Genomic DNA, 18,570 nt, shown 5'->3' on the forward strand with positions numbered 1-18,570 from the left:
TGTGACTGAATAACATTGATGAAGGATAACGACTCCGATTTCTATGCTGTTGTAAAACAGGTTACATTGTAGATGTGAATAAAAGAGGATTAGACCTGATTGGAGGTTGCTCTGACGGGTTGGTTGAATAAAAAGGTCTGTTAGTCTGGTTTCGCAAGGCTACTTGGAACAGGCCAGTGCCAGTTATCACGTTGTAGTTGTGGATGGCCATTTACAGTACTGTAACATACCAGTAGGTGTCAGTAAAGTAGCAATCAACACTAGTATTGTCCACCAGCCAGCTCTCTAGCAATTTGCCAGGGGATGAGGTTGAATGAACACAAATCTAAGTTATCGTAGACAGACCGACCGACCATACAATACATGTTATCTGGATCAGTCCTATTGCCATTCACAAGAATTCAAGTAAATATTCTACATTTGATTGTCTCTTTAATCCTCAGAAATAATCTTCTCACAATAATGATGTTAATTTAGTAGCGTTCCTTCACAAATTATCGAAAGCTTTTAACTTCAAAAACAGGAGAGACAAACTAGCTCATGGGAAAAAAAGAGAAATCACTCATAATAGCACATTGGAGAAATTAATAGACATTACAGAGATACATAATCATAATAAACACATCCTACGTATAGCTATTCATATTAGTCAGGACTTTTAACATAATAAAGTAGCACTATTTCAAACATATTTTAAATGTTGACTTCCATTAGAATGAATGATGGAACCCTTTGGTCTTTAAAGCAAAAAAGCTCAAGCCAGAGACAGGTCCCTGGGCGTGGTAACCGGTAAGCCCGTACTGTGACCAATGGCGGGATTACATTTAAAAACATATTGTTTTAGAGCATGATTATCTTCCCTTGTGTGGTGTAGCTGCATATTTAGAAAACAAGGAAAGGAGAAAGCCCATGATTGGAGGAACCGTAGGAGGAACATGATTGGTGGATTTAGCTTGACCAGTATCCAATCATTATTCAGAATATATCCATTATTACAGAAGTCATACTATACTTTCACACTATTAAATGAATGAATGACAAAAGTCTAACAAAATACACACAAGGTAACATTAGAAAACATGCTTTTAGTACCAAATATACCAGCCTCAATCCCCGGCTAAAAATGATTGTCGAAATGATTGCATAGATAATTCTCAAAGGCTGTAAATCCAAATCAAACTGTCACGTTGACGCTAGTTCGCCGTGACTGCTAGGACAGGAGATATATACCTGCTGGCCACTGTCTGTTCTGTAGCTCAGGTGGGCCGGCTGTGGCTTACATCAACTAGAAGACATGCTGTACATGCAACTGGTTGGAATCTGGTTGGAATGACACTGTGTCAGCTGGCTTTGCCCTCTGTGTCACTGTCATTTCAATCAGTTTTGCTAGTTGGGAAAGGCAGAGGTCAATTCCTCAGGTCCTCATGAATGTCTTTACTTCTTGTTGCGGTAGCAGGCGGCCATTTTTACTTTTTGTTGCGGTAGTAGGCGGCCATCTTTACTTCTTGTTGCGGTAGTAGGCGGCCATCTTTACTTCTTGTTGCGGTAGTAGGCGGCCATCTTTACTTCTTGTTGCGGTAGTAGGTGGCCATCTTTACTTCTTGTTGCGGTAGTAGGCGGCCATCTTTACTTCTTGTTGCGGTAGTAGGCGGCCATCTTTACTTCTTGTTGCGGTAGTAGGCGGCCATCTTTACTTCTTGTTGCGGTAGTAGGCGGCCATCTTTACTTCTTGTTGCGGTAGCAGGCGGCCATTTTTACTTCTTGTTGCGGTAGCAGGCGGCCATTTTTACTTCTTGTTGCGGTAGTAGGCGGCCATTTTTACTTCTTGTTGCGGTAGCAGGCGGCCATTTTTACTTCTTGTTGCGGTAGCAGGCGGCCATTTTTACTTCTTGTTGCGGTAGTAGGCGGCCATTTTTACTTCTTGTTGCGGTAGTAAGCGGCCATTTTTACTTTTTGTTGCGGTAGTAGGCGGCCATTTTTACTTTTTGTTGCGGTAGTAGGTGGCCATCTTTACTTCTTGTTGCGGTAGTAGGCCACCACCACCATCCTCGCATTGCTCAAACTGATCCCCTTGGTTGAAGCGTCAGTTGACTTCTTGTTGCGGTAGTAGGCGGCCATCTTTACTTCTTGCTGCGGTAGTGTGCGGCCACCACCAAGTAGCTGTCTGGGGTGAGGTCCTTGGTGTTGGGGGACTTGGGGGACATGGGAAAGGTCTTCCCCTCCACTCTGGAGATCTGGAGCATCCGACATGGGTCGTGTTTCAGCAGGTAGCTCTCAAAAGTCTCCCAGCCTCCTCCCACACGCACCATCACATGCTTGTTGTGTAACATCTAGGACAAGAAGAAGAAGATTACTTTATTGTCCAGTCAGTGTTCACAAATGTTAAAATAAAAAAATCTGGAAAAATCTTAAACTGACAACGATATTATTTCACGGTGTAGTACAAGGGTATTCAAATCCCAGCCTGGAGGTTCAGAGTACTGCTGGTGTTCTGTTCTACCTGATCATTCATTGCACTGACCTGATATCCCAGGATTAAACACAGACCTTGATTAGAGGGGAAGAATGAAAATCACAATGGAAATGGTCTTTGAGGTCCAGATTTAGTGTAGTAGATGGACGTCTCTAGTAACTCACAGCTAGTACAATGGCTTTGTTTGATTCCTTTTCATGAATAAATGACTCCAAAATTAAAAATTAGACTCACTCGAAAACTAAACTACTGTAAACACTACTCCTGCTGCTACCGTCTGTAAGGTGGTACTACTGTAAACACATCTCCTGCTGCTACCGTCTGTAAGGTTTACTACTGTAAACACTTCTCCTGCTGCTACCTGCTACTGTCTAAGGTGGTACTACTGTAAACACTACTCCTGCTGCTACCTGCTACTGTCTGTAAGGTGGTACTACTGTAAACACTACTCCTGCTGCTACCTGCTACTGTCTGTGACATGGTACTACTGTAAACACTTCTCCTGCCTGCTACCATCTGTAAAGTGGTACTACTGTAAACACTACTCCTGCTGCTACCTGCTACTGTCTGTGACATGGTACTACTGTAAACACCACTCCTGTCTGCTACCGTCTGTAACATGGTACTACTGTAAACACTACTCCTGCCTGCTACCGTCTGTAAGGTGGTACTACTGTAAACACTACTCCTGCTGCTACCTGCTACTGTCTGTAACGTGGTACTACTGTAAACACTACTCCTGCTGCTACCTGCTACTGCCTGTAAGGCGGTACTACTGTAAACACTAGTCCTGCTGCTGCCTGTAAGGTGGTACTACTGTAAACACTACTCCTGCTGCTACTGTCTGTAAGGTGGTGCTACTGTAAACACTACTCCTGCTGCTACCTGCTACTGTCTGTAATGTGGTACTACTGTAAACACTACTCCTGCTGCTACCTGCTACTGCCTGTAAGGTGGTACTACTGTAAACACTAGTCCTGCTGCTGCCTGTAAGGTGGTACTACTGTAAACACTACTCCTGCTGCTACTGTCTGTAAAGTGGTACTACTGTAAACACTACTCCTGCTGCTACCTGCTACTGTCTGTAACATGGTACTACTGTAAACACCACTCCTGTCTGCTACCGTCTGTAACATGGTACTACTGTAAACACTAGTCCTGCTGCTACCTGCTACCGTCTGTAACATGGTACTACTGTAAACACTACTCCTGCCTCCTACCTGCCACTATCTGTAACGTGGTACTACTGTAAACACTACTCCTGCTGCTACCTGCCACTGTCTGTAACATGGTACTACTGTAAACACTACTCCTGCTGCTTTCATCTGTAACATGGTACTACTGTAAACACTACTCCTGCTGCTACCATCTAACGTGGTACTACTGTAAACTCTACTCCTGCCTGCTACCGTCTGTAAGGTGGTACTACTGTAAACACTACTCCTGCTGCTACCTGCTACTGTCTGTGACATGGTACTACTGTAAACACTTCTCCTGCCTGCTACCGTCTGTAAGGTGGTACTACTGTAAACACTACTCCTGCTGCTACCTGCTACTGTCTGTAACGTGGTACTACTGTAAACACTACTCCTGCTTCTACCTGCTACTGCCTGTAAGGTGGTACTACTGTAAACAATAGTCCTACTGCTGCCTGTAAGGTGGTACTACTGTAAACACTACTCCTGCTGCTACTGTCTGTAAGGTGGTACTACTGTAAGCACTACTCCTGCTGCTACCGTCTAACGTGGTACTACTGTAAACACTAGTCCTGCTGCTATCTGCTACTGTCTGTAATGTGGTACTACTGTAAACACTACTCCTGCCTGCTACCTGCTACTGTCTGTAAGGTGGTACTACTGTAAACACTAATCCTGCTGCTTTCGTCTGTAACATGGTACTACTGTAAACACTACTCCTGCTGCTACCTGCTACCGTCTGTTACATGGTACTACTGTAAACACTACTCCTGCTGCTACCGTCTAACGTGGTACTACTGTAAACTCTACTCCTGCCTGCTACCGTCTGTAAGGTGGTACTACTGTAAACACTACTCCTGCTGCTACCTGCTACTGTCTGTGACATGGTACTACTGTAAACACTTCTCCTGCCTGCTACCGTCTGTAAGGTGGTACTACTGTAAACACTACTCCTGCTGCTACCTGCTACTGTCTGTAACGTGGTACTACTGTAAACACTACTCCTGCTGCTACCTGCTACTGCCTGTAAGGCGGTACTACTGTAAACACTAGTCCTGCTGCTGCCTGTAAGGTGGTACTACTGTAAACACTACTCCTGCTGCTACCTGCTACTGTCTGTGACATGGTACTACTGTAAACACTTCTCCTGCCTGCTACCGTCTGTAAGGTGGTACTACTGTAAACACTACTCCTGCTGCTACCTGCTACTGTCTGTAACGTGGTACTACTGTAAACACTACTCCTGCTTCTACCTGCTACTGCCTGTAAGGTGGTACTACTGTAAACAATAGTCCTACTGCTGCCTGTAAGGTGGTACTACTGTAAACACTACTCCTGCTGCTACTGTCTGTAAGGTGGTACTACTGTAAGCACTACTCCTGCTGCTACCGTCTAACGTGGTACTACTGTAAACACTAGTCCTGCTGCTATCTGCTACTGTCTGTAATGTGGTACTACTGTAAACACTACTCCTGCCTGCTACCTGCTACTGTCTGTAAGGTGGTACTACTGTAAACACTAATCCTGCTGCTACCGTCTAAGGTGGTACTACTGTAAACACTAATCGTGCTGCTACTGTCTAAGGTGGTACTACTGTAAACACTAATCCTGCTGCTACCGCTGTAACATGGTACTACTGTAAACACTAGTCCTACTGCTACCGTCTAACGTGGTACTACTGTAAACACTAATCTTGATGCTACCGTCTGTAACATGGTACTACTGTAAACACTAGTCCTGCTGCTACCGTCTAACGTGGTACTACTGTAAACACTAATCCTGCTGCTACTGTCTAAGGTGGTACTACTGTAAACACTAATCATGCCTGCTACCTGCTACCGTCTAACATGGTACTCCTGTACGTTTTCCTGTGTTGGTTACCATGGCAACATTTACACCAGACAAATAAATAGCGGGACAGAGAAATAATAAAAGGCGCTATTTCCATATCCACAATGCCTTGTGATTCCATTAAACTACCTAGCTATCCTGCCGCTATCAATCCTGCTAATTACATGATAAACAAAAGGAGATAGCATTTACAGTAGAAGGTCTTCAGAGCCCAAGCTTTCAATCCAAGCAGTAACGAGTGACTGCAGAAAGCCCCGTTTGACAGTGACAGGAAGTACCAGTTAACCCATGAAGTGTACGTGCATGGAGCGTGCTGCTGACTGTTGACATTAAATGGCCAAATACAAACAGAACGTACATTAAATATTGCTACTGAATTCCAAGTCGACACTCAATCAAGCCTGAATGGCTAGTAGCAAGTTAGATTGTGTGGCCCATAGAATTACATATATAATTTAATAAGATATCTGTGGTATGGCCTGTCCTCTTCTATACACTATAGACAACACTCTCTTTCTCTCTCTCTCCTCCAGCAGCATAACACACATTTATAAGCCTCTTTAACAGAATCAATCAACAGGCCATTGGCAGGGCACTCGTCCATGAATGTGTGCCCCCTCAGGCATTGTGATGGACTTTTGGCACAGGGGCCTTTTCAATCATGTCTCTATGGTGCTGGGAGACAGGGGGACCCAGCTAGGCCTGTATCCAGGAGAGAGCAAGGAGTCTGGGGGTGAACAAGTGTCCTGGTGGTCTGTTAGCAAAGCATTTTATTGGAGAAGAGAGACGGTGGAAAAAGATAGTTTTTTTTTTTTTTTTACTTCACTACATTCCTAAATATAATAATGTACAGTGCCTTGGGAAAGTATTCAGACCCCTTGACCTTTCCCAAATGTTGTTACGTTACAGCCTTATTCTAAAATGGATTAAATACAAAAAATGCCCCCAGCAATCTACACACAATACCCCATAATGACATCACAATACCCCATAATGACATCACAATACCCCATAATGACAATGTGAAAACAAGTTGTTTTTTGCAAATGTATTAAAATAAAAAAACAGAAACACATTTACATAAGTATTCAGACCCTTCGCTATGAGACTTGAAATTGAGCTGCATCCTGTTTCCATTGATCGTCCTTGAGATGTCTCTACAACTTGATCCACCTGTGGTCAATTGGACCAGATTTGGAAAGGCGCACACCTGTCTATATAAGGTCCCACAGCTAACAGTGTATGTCACAGCAAAAACCATGAGGCCGAAGGCAGGATTGTGTCAAAGGCACAGATCTGGGGAAGGGTACCAAAACATTTCTGCAGCATTGAAGGTCCCCAAGAACACAGTGGCCTCCCTCATTCTTAAATGGAAGAAGTTTGGAACCACCAAGACTCTTCCTAGAGCTGAACAATCGGGGGAGAAGGCCTTGGTCAAGGAGGTGACCAAGAACCTGATGGTCACTCTGACAGAGCTCTAGTTCCTCTGTGGAAATGGGAGAACCTTCCAGAAGCACAACAGACTCTGCAGCACTCCACCAATCAGGCACTTATGGTAGAGTGGCCAGACGGAAGCCACTCCTCAGTAAAAGGCACGACAGCCTGCTTGGAGTTTGCCAAAAGGCACCTAAAGACTCTCAGACCATGGAGAAACAAGGTTCTCTGGAGAGACCTGAAAATAACTGTGCAGCAACACTCCCCATGCAACCTGACAGAGCCTGAGAGGATCTGCAGAGAAGAATGGGAGAAACTCCACAAATACAGGTGTGCCAAGCTTGTAGTGTCATACCCAAGAAGACTCGAAGGCTGTAATCACTGCCAAAGGTGCTTCAACAAAGTACTGAGTAAATGATCTGAATACTTATGTAAATGTGATATTTCAGTTGTTTTTGTGGGGATAAATGAGCAAAAATGTCTAAACCTGCTTTTGCTTTGTCATTATGGGCTATTGTGTGTAGATTGATGAGGGGAAAAACGATGTAATCCGTTTTAGACTAAGGCTGTAACGTAACAAAATGTGGAAAAAGTCAAGGGGTACTGAATACTTTCCGAATGCACAGTACTTTTTTACTCCATTCACTTCCCCCAATACATTATTTTATTTATTTATATAATAATTGTGCTGTCTGGTTTGCTTAATATAAGTAATTTGAAATGATTTATACTTTTACTTTTGATACTTAAAGGTGTACTATGCAGAAATCACACCACCATTTCCTGGTTGCTAAAATTCTATTAGTTTGCCTAATTTCAGTTTGTGACAAAACAAGGAAGCATATTGTAGACAATCCAAACCGCTTTGAAATATATTTTCCATAAACAAAAATATTAATATTGTATTTTCAACTGTTTGAAGTACAAAACTGAAAGTAAAATACACAGAAACTAAACTTAAGAATGAGACGCATAGAAATAGCACACATGGAACATATCTACCACTTCTTAGACTTTCTTTCAATTGTGAATGACAGATCTATAACTCACATTTCTATGTGAATTTGGTGGGTCGCCCAAAAAAAGTGACATATTGTAGCTTTAAATATATTTTAGCAATTACATTTACCTGTGATACTTAATAAGTAATATTCTAACTTTCATTTATATTTAAAACTGAATACTTTAGACATTTACTCAAGTAGTATTTTACTGGGTGACACCTTGACGTGAGTCATTTTCTATCTTTACTTTTACTCAAGTATGACAATTGGGTACTTTTACCACCACCATTGCTAGCTGAGAACCAGAGTGAGATGGAACATATTTTCTTAAGGATATCTACTTGACAGCAGAGGGCACTATGGGAACAAACGGTTTATTTTAGACCCTGAACACTGGCCCATGTCCATTAAAACCAGGCTAACATACAACCTTTCTCTTATTCTGCATTTGTGATCCTCAAAGAGCTATCCATCCAGAAACTGTGATACTGTGTGCTACCAGCAGGGGTCCTTCTAGAGCGTATTGTCAGCCCTTGTTGACCTACAGTCCAGATCCTCCTTCAACAGCATTTTTAGACATGTGAATCCTGGTTGTGAATCCCAGATTCCAAGAGCACCAATGATACTTCACCAATCTGTATTTGTAAATAGACTTCATTCTTGCAAGGCAATTTTTTGTTGTTGCAAGGTCTGTTTGAGTTAGGGGCGGTAGGTAGCTTAGTGGTTAGAGTGTTGGGCCAGTAACTGAAAGGTTGCTGGTTTGAATCCCTGAGCTGACAAGGTAAAATATCTCTCATTCTGCCCCTGAACAAGGCAGTTTAACCCCACTGTTCCTAGGCTGTTATTGTAAATCAGAATGTATTCTTAACTGACTTGTCTAGTTAAATAAATAGAAAGTTACAGTATTTATTTACATAAGAACATTTATATTTTATGTAAACGAGGAAACAATTAAGAATAAATACAAATCATGGTGATTTGGCAAGAATAACGGCATAAACATTATCGTAGAGTATCTCTTTGTGTTTTAGAAAAAGGGCTATTCTAACCCCAACCCTAACCCTTATAACCCTAACCCTTCTAACCCTAACCTAACCCTAATGTATTATTTTTCAAGCCTGTTGATCCTGAGGGCTCTCTTTTTTCCACCAAACCCCATCAACCCTGGCTGGCCCATAGAGGTAAGAAAGGAGTCTAGATGGATATAAACTTCTTTTTTTTAAAGCATGGATAATACAAAGAGGAGTTCTCTTTCCATCTCTATGGTGCCACAGGAGACACACAGACATAGTTGGAATACCATCACCAGTAAATGAAGCCTCAACGCAGCAGAGGAGTTGCTACCAGCAGAGACAATGGACGTCTGTCATCCACACAGTCAGGCAGTCCAAATAACAACACACTGCTGTGTGTGTGTGTGTGTGTGTGTGTGTGTGTGTGTGTGTGTGTGTGTGTGTGTGTGTGTGACTCAGTTCACATTGAGATGAGAAACATTATTGTTGTTGAACTGAAAACCTCATAACTCCAACCTGGATTAAAAAATGTAAAGAAAATCCTGCCAAAAGTGAAAGGTCAATTAACAACAAATTCCTGGAAAACGTGGGTCAGCCAAAATCCAGACTCATAAAATTCAGACTCATCAAATCTCAGAACAAGGAGGAAAGAGTGGGTTCGTTATGAGGACAGAATTGGCTGTCATTCAACAGCCATCTATAGTCATCAATGGTCTATGGTCCCTGAGGACACTGAGGAGCAATGGACCTAAGTAGGAAAGAAAGTATTTCTGTAGCCGAGCATACAATCCGTATTCATATCTGCCATGTCAATATAATATTCACAGCAATATGAAACGCCACAACCCCAGTATAAATCACTTACAGTACAAGCCAGCCATGTGCAAAATTATTTACACCAGATTTCAACACTTCAGATTTGACCCCACCGAACCCAAAACATTTGGTCAAAGATATTTTGGCAGGCACAGTCCAAGCCCAATTTAAAGTCCAGCTGCTGTTAACTATGTGGCTGAGTCGTATGCAACTAGAAATTCATGTTACAAAAAAAAAAAAACATAGCATTTGTGCCAGAGAAAGTGAGTAAAAGATGAGGGGGTTGGCACACACCCGGATGAAGAGCATCTTCTCCCCGACGCGATAGCGGCCCTGAGCCTGTCTCTCCACACAGAATTTATTGGGACACTTGCAGGGAGGCTCCTCAAAGATATGCTTCACCTGAGACGCACACATGCACAAACAAACATCATTAGATTAGTAGGGAGGTCAATCCAACAACCCTCCCAAAATTCCTGATAATATTTATAAATTCCTGGTAACCCTCATAAATTCCTGGTAATCCTCATTCCTGGTAATCCTCATAAATTCCTGGTAATCCTCATAAATTCCTGGTAATCCTCATCAATTCCTGGTAATCCTCATAAATTCCTGGTAATCCTCATAAATTCCTGGTAATGCTCATAAATTCCTGGTAATGCTCATAAATTCCTGGTAATCCTCATCAATTCCTGGTAATCCTCATAAATTCCTGGTAATCCTCATAAATTCCTGGTAATGCTCATAAATTCCTGGTAATGCTCATAAATTCCTGGTAATCCTCATAAATTCCTGGTAATCCTCATAAATTGAAAAGTTCAACGTAATTTCATGTACAGTGCCTTGCGAAGGTTTTCTATATATAAAGATCCTCACTGAACTTCTGGAGAGAGCTTGCTGCACTGAAAGTAAAGGGGCTGAATAATTTTGCACCCCCAATTTTCAGTTTCAGTTCAATTCAGTTTTTGATTTGTTAAAAAAGTTTGAAATATCCAATAAATGTCGTTCCACTTCATGATTGTGTCCCACTTGTTGTTGATTCTTCACAAAAAAATACAGTTTTATATCTTTATGTTTGAAGCCTGAAATGTGGCAAAAGGTCGCAAAGTTCAAGGGGGCCGAATACTTTCGCAAGGCACTGTAATTGTGTTGACCTTGTGTACCCTACTCACAGCCTCATCCAGCAGCTTCCCTGTGCTCTTCTTGCTAGATGACAAGCACTTGGTTGGAGAGGGGAATGGAGAGGTTGGAGAGGGGGATGGGGGGTTTGGAGAAGGGGAGGGAGAGAGGGATGGGGAGGGAGAGACAGGTGAGGGTAGAGATACTTTCTCCTCCTGTTCTATCTCCTTCTCCAGCTTGATAAGCCCCGGAGGCTCCACATTGTACCTAAAGATAATAGGACAACAGTTTACATTAAGGTATACATTATAGTGGCCTGGGGTCAAATACATTATAGTGGCCTGGGGTCAAATACATTATAGTGGCCTGGGGTCAAATACATTATAGTGGCCTGGGGTCAAATACATTATAGTGGCCTGGGTTCAAATACATTATAGTGGCCTAGGGTCAAATATATTATAGTGGCCTGGGGTCAAATACATTATAGTGGCCTGGGGTCAAATACATTATAGTGGCCTGGGGTCAAATACATTATAGTGGCCTGGGGTCAAATACATTATAGTGGCCTAGGCTCAAATACACTATAGTGGCTTAGGCTCAAATACATTATAGTGGCCTGGGGTCAAATACATTAGTGGTCTAGGCTCAAATACATTATAGTGGCCTGGGGCCAAATACATTAGTGGTCTAGGCCCAAATACATTATAGTGGCCTGGGGCCAAATACATTATAGTGGTCTAGTGTGGTCTGGGGTCATATACATTATAGTGGTCTAGTGTGGTTTGGGGTTAAATACATTATAGTGGTCTAGTGTGGTCTGGGGTCAAATACATTAGTGGCCTAGGCTCAAATACATTATAGTGGTCTAGTGTGGTCTGGGGTCAAATACATTATAGTGGCCTGGGGTCCAATACATTATAGTGGCCTGGGGTCCAATACATTATAGTGGCCTGGGGTCAAATACATTATAGTGGTCTGGGGTCAAATACATTATAGTGGTCTGGGGTCAAATACATTATAGTGGCCTGGGGTCAAATACATTATAGTGGCCTGGGGTCAAATACATTATAGTGGCCTAGGCTCAAATACACTATAGTGGCTTAGGCTCAAATACATTATAGTGGCCTAGGGTCAAATACATTAGTGGTCTAGGCTCAAATACATTATAGTGGCCTGGGGCCAAATACATTAGTGGTCTAGGCTCAAATACATTATAGTGGCCTGGGGCCAAATACATTATAGTGGTCTAGTGTGGTCTGGGGTCATATACATTATAGTGGTCTAGTGTGGTTTGGGGTTAAATACATTATAGTGGTCTAGTGTGGTCTGGGGTCAAATACATTAGTGGCCTAGGCTCAAATACATTATAGTGGTCTAGTGTGGTCTGGGGTCAAATACATTATAGTGGCCTGGGGTCCAATACATTATAGTGGCCTGGGGTCCAATACATTATAGTGGCCTGGGGTCCAATACATTATAGTGGCCTGGGGTCCAATACATTATAGTGGCCTGGGGTCAAATACATTATAGTGGTTTGGGGTCAAATACATTATAGTGGTCTGGGGTCAAATACATTATAGTGGTCTGGGGTCAAATACATTATAGTGGTCTGGGGTCAAATACATTATAGTGGCTTAGGCTCAAATACATTATAGTGGTCTAGTGTGGTCTGGGGTCAAATACATTATAGTGGCCTGGGGTCCAATACATTATAGTGGCCTGGGGTCCAATACATTATAGTGGCCTGGGGTCCAATACATTATAGTGGCCTGGGGTCCAATACATTATAGTGGCCTGGGGTCAAATACATTATAGTGGTTTGGGGTCAAATACATTATAGTGGTCTGGGGTCAAATACATTATAGTGACCTGGGGTCAAATACATTATAGTGGTCTGGGGTCAAATACATTATAGTGGTCTGGGGTCAAATACATTATAGTGGTCTGGGGTCAAATACATTATAGTGACCTGGGGTCAAATACATTATAGTGGTCTGGGGTCAAATACATTATAGTGGCCTAGGCTCAAATACATTATAGTGGCTTAGGCTCAAATACATTATAGTGGCCTAGGCTCAAATACATTATAGTGGCCTAGGCTCAAATACATTATAGTGGCCTGGGGTCAAATACATTAGTGGTCTAGGTTCAAATACATTATAGTGGCCTGGGGCCAAATATATTATAGTGGTCTAGTGTGGTCTGGGGTCATATACATTATAGTGGTCTAGTGTGGTCTGGGGTTAAAAACATTATAGTGGTCTAGTGTGGTCTGGGGTTAAAAACATTATAGTGGTCTAGTGTGGTCTGGGGTCAAATACATTATAGTGGCCTAGGCTCAAATACATTATAGTGGTCTAGTGTGGTCTGGGGTCAAATACATTATAGTGGCCTGGGGCCAAATACATTATAGTGGTCTAGTGTGTTCTGGAGTCAAATACATTATAGTGGTCTAGTGTGTTCTGGAGTCAAATACATTATAGTGGCCTGGGGCCAAATACATTATAGTGGTCTAGGGTGTTCTGGAGTCAAATACAGTACAGTGGTCTAGGGTGAAATACATTATAATGCCCTGGGGTCAAATACATTATAGATGACGCTGGGCCAATTGTGCGCCGACATGTGGGACTCCCAATCACGGCTGGTTGTGATACAGCCTGGAATCAAACCAGGGTCTGTAGTGATGCCTCTAGCACTGAGATGCAGTGCCTTAGACCGCTCCACCACTCGGGAGCTAGGCTGGTCTGAGGATCAAATACATTACAGTGATCTAGGGTGGTTTGGGGTCAAATACATTATAGTGGTCTGGGGTCCAATACATTATAGTGGCCTGGGGTCAAATACATTATAGTGGCCTGGGGTCAAATACATTATAGTGGCCTGGCTTCAAATACATTATAATGGTCTGGGGTCAAATACATTATAGTGGCCTGGCTTCAAATACATTATAATGGTCTGGGGTCCAATACATTATAGTGGCCTGGGGTCAAATACATTATAATGGTCTGGGGTCCAATACATTATAGTGGCCTGGGGTCAAATACATTATAATGGTCTGGGGTCCAATACATTATAGTGGCCTGGGGTCAAATACATTATAGTGGCCTGGGGTCAAATACATTATAGTGGTCTGGGGTCAAATACATTATAGTGGTCTGGGGTCAAATACATTATAGTGGTCTGGGGTCAAATACATTATAGTGGTCTGGGGTCAAATACATTATAGTGGTCTGGGGTCAAATACATTATAGTGGTCTGGGGTCAAATACATTATAGTGGTCTGGGGTCAAATACATTATAGTGGCCTGGCTTCAAATACATTATAGTGGTCTGGGGTCAAATACATTATAGTGGCCTGGCTTCAAATACATTATAGTGGTCTGGGGTCAAATACATTATAGTGGCCTGGCTTCAAATACATTATAGTGGTCTGGGGTCAAATACATTATAGTGGCCTGGCTTCAAATACATTATAATGGTCTGGGGTCAAATCATGTATCCCACTGCAGCATGGGGTTGAATCTGGCCCACTGCTATTTCAGCACAGTCTCTCCTCTTTCTCTCTCTCTATATATAAACTACCAGTAATGTATTGGGTAAATCATTCAATGTTTCGGTATCCCTGTGCCTTCTTCTGTACAATAAACTACAAATATGTTAGGAGAGAGACTACCCCACTCCTTTTGAATGTTTTCTTTGGAAAAATCATTTCTAAAGAGAATATAATCAAAGGATAATTAAACTTCTACTTGTAATATATAATGACATATAATAACATACAAATTCAATTAAAATTGAAAGCTTTTTTAAGTGAATCATTTAAATCAAGGCGAAGAGGGGAAGATCCCTTACGGGAAAGAGGGGAAGATCCCTTACGGGAAAGAGGGGAAGATCCCTTACGGGAAAGAGGGGAAGATCCCTTACGGGAAAGAGGGGAAAAAGGAGGGGAAGATCCCTTACGGGAAAGAGGAGGGGAAGATCCCTTACGGGAAAGAGGGGAAGATCCCTTACGGGAAAGAGGGGAAGATCCCTTACGGGAAAGAGGGGAAAATCCCTTACGGGAAAGAGGGGAAGATCCCTTACGGGAAAGAGGGGAAGATCCCTTACGGGAAAGAGGGGAAAATCCCTTACGGGAAAGAGGGGAAAAAGGAGGGGAAGATCCCTTACGGGAAAGAGGAGGGGAAGATCCCTTACGGGAAAGAGGGGAAGATCCCTTACGGGAAAGAAGGGGAAAAGGAGGGGAAGATCCCTTACGGGAAAGAGGGGAAGATCCCTTACGGGAAAGAGGGGAAGATCCCTTACGGGAAAGAGGGGAAAAAGGAGGGGAAGATCCCTTATGGGAAAGAGGGGAAAAAGGAGGGGAAGATCCCTTACGGGAAAGAGGGGAAGATCCCTTACGGGAAAGAGGGGAAAAAGGAGGGGAAGATCCCTTACGGGAAAGAGGGGAAGATCCCTTACGGGAAAGAGGGGAAAAAGGAGGGGAAGATCCCTTACGGGAAAGAGGGGGAAAAGGAGGGGAAGATCCCTTACGGGAAAGAGGGGGAGATCCCTTACGGGAAAGAGAGATCCCTTACCGAGACGCTATCCTTCCCAGCTGTAGGAGACAGAGGCATACTTCCCGAGGCTGTTTGTGAAGAACTAAGGGGAGAAATACATGGAAAAGAGTGCATGATCTTCACTGTGTTCCTTACAACCCATCTCAATTACAGGGTGGTAATATTATCTCTGTCACATTGAAACTTGCGTTAAAGTGATGTGGGAAAGTGGTTTTAAAAAAAACTCTTACGCACATGCCAGTGGGTATAGAGAAAATGAGAAGTGTTCTTTGTGATAAGTGGTGATTGAGTTATTGATATTGGTGTGTTAGCGTGAGGTTGACATAAGTGTGAGCTCTTTTGAAGATCAACCAAGCAGCAATTTCACACAAGACTAAACTACATGAAATAAAATGTTCCACAAACACAGTGCCAGGCAGTAAAGATGATTGATGGGCATGTGACGTGACACAGCACACCATGCATCATGACAGCAATAGTTCTCCAAACCTGTTGTCGTATGCTACACCATGATGATGAACTTTTCAATCCATCACAGAAGAAGGAAAAGAAGGGGAAAGAGAGGGAACAGGATAGTTAGCTAGCTACCCTGTTGTTACACACGGTGCTTGTGTGACCACACTAACTAGCTTTGGATGGACAATCAAGTTCCATTCTATTCATATTACATTCTAAAACAATTCTAGTCTAATTAGTAAGCTAGCCATCATTTCACCTAAATAAAATGTCTAAGGGGGCCAGCTGGTTGGGGTTGACAGTAGAGAAGAATAAACCAATCGTTAGCCAGAAAACTGACAAGGAGAGAAAAACGCAAGGATCGTCTGTACCTCCAACCGCTGACACGGCCTTATCTGATTTAATAGGTATTAACTGCCTGCATTTTGCTGCACCCCAGGAAGAGTAGCTGCTGCCTTGACAGGAACTAATGGGGATCCATAATAAACCCCAGGAAGAGTAGCTGCTGCCTTGACAGGAACTAATGGTGATCCATAATAAACCCCAGGAAGAGTAGCTGCTGCCTTGGCAGGAACTAATGGGGATCCATAATAAACCCCAGGAAGAGTAGCTGCTGCCTTGACAGGAACTAATGGGGATCCATAATAAACCCCAGGAAGAGTAGCTGCTGCCTTGACAGGAACTAATCGGGATCCATAAAAAAAAACAGGAAGAGTAGCTGCTGCCTTGACAGGAACTAATGGGGATCCATAATAAACCCCAGGAAGAGTAGCTGCTGCCTTGACAGGAACTAATGGGGATCCATAAAAAAAAACAGGAAGAGTAGCTGCTGCCTTGACAGGAACTAATGGGGATCCATAATAAACCCCAGGAAGAATAGCTGCTGCCTTGGCAGGAACTACTGGGGATCCATAATAAACCCCAGGAAGAGTAGCTGCTGCCTTGGCAGGAACTAATTCGGATCCATAATAAACCCCAGGAAGAGTAGCTGCTGCCTTGACAGGAACTAATGGGGATCCATAATAAACCCCAGGAAGAGTAGCTGCTGCCTTGACAGGAACTAATGGGGATCCATAATAAACCCCAGGAAGAGTAGCTGCTGCCTTGGCAGGAACTAATGGGGATCCATAATAAACCCCAGGAAGAGTAGCTGCTGCCTTGGCAGGAACTAATGGGGATCCATAATAAACCCCAGGAAGAATAGCTGCTGCCTTGGCAGGAACTAATGGGGATCCATAATAAACCCCAGGAAGAGTAGCTGCTGCCTTGGCAGGAACTAATGGGGATCCATACTAAACCCCAGGAAGAGTAGCTGCTGCCTTGGCAGGAACTACTGGGGATCCATAATAAACCACAGGAAGAGTAGCTGCTGCCTTGGCAGGAACTAATGGGGATCCATAATAAACCCCAGGAAGAGTAGCTGCTGCCTTGGCAGGAACTAATGGGGATCCATAATAAACCCCAGGAAGAGTAGCTGCTGCCTTGGCAGGAACTGTACAGCGAACTACTGTTTAAAATCCACATAACTGTTCATATCATTCATCTGGTAAGCCAAGACAGTCACAGCGTTCTCAGAACATAGCCTGCTGTCCAAGTGGGTATTGTGTGAAGTCAGGGTATTGTGGGTGGAGTCTGTGGACAACAGAAGAGGAGCTTGTGTACGAGGAGAGGAGAGGAGATGCCTTTGTGTCTCTCTCTCTCTGCATCCCACCAGTCAGTCCACCACCCATAGACGGCAGTCTGGGTCTATCCTCCTCCCCGGTTAGTGCTGCTGACAGCCTGAGGTAGATCCGGACAAGGCCATATTTAGTGTGACTTGCTTCAGAAGTCACATATCCCAATCTTCAACTTATTTGAGACGTATTATGGTTATTATTATTGGGCCATATTTATTATCTGTGACCAGAGTGGTGTACTGTTCTCACCAGGGTTTTGGGGTTAATTCCATTTCAATTGAGTGAATTCATAGAACCTAATGAGTGGTCATTGAGATTCTCCTCAATTTGTTCTGTTGTGTTCAAGCTTGAAAGAATCAAAACGGAGCATTAATGCAAACTGACATACATCCGTACTCACCCAGTCCCTCAGACTCAAACAGGCAGGTCTCTCCCACCCCCACCTGACGACACCAGGTCAGGAAGTTAGCTGTGTTGTCCCTGGCGAAGAAGGACCCGGAGGGAGCGCTGGCACGACACGGGATCCTCCGGCATGGGATGGCCTGGTGGAGGGAGACATTAGAAGTAAATAGATTCCTTTGTGTGAGAAATGGAAGTGCCCCTAGGTGGAAGGAGAGGTCAGAGGTTACAATGGCAGTGAAGACACATTAGGAAGAGATACACATTTACATTTTAGTCATTATCCAAACTTACCATAGTGAATTCATACATTTTCATACTTTGCCCTGTACTGGTCCCCCATGGGAATCAAATCCACAACTCTGGCATTGCAAGCACCATCCTCTACCAACTGAGCCACACGGGCCCCAAACATCAACCACAATATCAGTTGGTGCTATTTGTAAATAGCAACTCATTAATACAAAGCAACGTCACAGAGAATTGTCTCAGCGGATATCCTAGAGGGTGGAGAGGCGGACCAGCGGCCCTCCATCCAGGGATGCTGTACCCTGACTGAACCTGTACCTCTCAACGT

The 18,570-nt window shown here is 43.3% G+C and overlaps 1 protein-coding gene across 1 annotated transcript in view; it reads right to left on the reverse strand.

The window, feature by feature from the left end:
• Nucleotides 1–415: 415 nt before the first annotated feature.
• The window catches only part of gas2a (growth arrest-specific 2a), a 63,059-nt gene continuing 44,904 nt past the window's right edge, over nt 416–18,570 (reverse strand). Inside the window, exons 4-8 of the mRNA XM_031801610.1 lie at nt 17,995–18,136; nt 15,481–15,544; nt 10,960–11,173; nt 10,082–10,189; nt 416–2,330 (exon numbers count right to left, since the gene is read on the reverse strand). Coding sequence (XP_031657470.1) covers nt 2,121–2,330; nt 10,082–10,189; nt 10,960–11,173; nt 15,481–15,544; nt 17,995–18,136 — 738 coding nt within the window. The 3' untranslated portion in view covers nt 416–2,120. The remainder of the gene's footprint in view (nt 2,331–10,081; nt 10,190–10,959; nt 11,174–15,480; nt 15,545–17,994; nt 18,137–18,570) is intronic.

This window comes from Oncorhynchus kisutch, linkage group LG22 (genome assembly GCF_002021735.2).
Source record: "Oncorhynchus kisutch isolate 150728-3 linkage group LG22, Okis_V2, whole genome shotgun sequence".
NCBI classification, from domain to species: domain Eukaryota; kingdom Metazoa; phylum Chordata; class Actinopteri; order Salmoniformes; family Salmonidae; genus Oncorhynchus; species Oncorhynchus kisutch.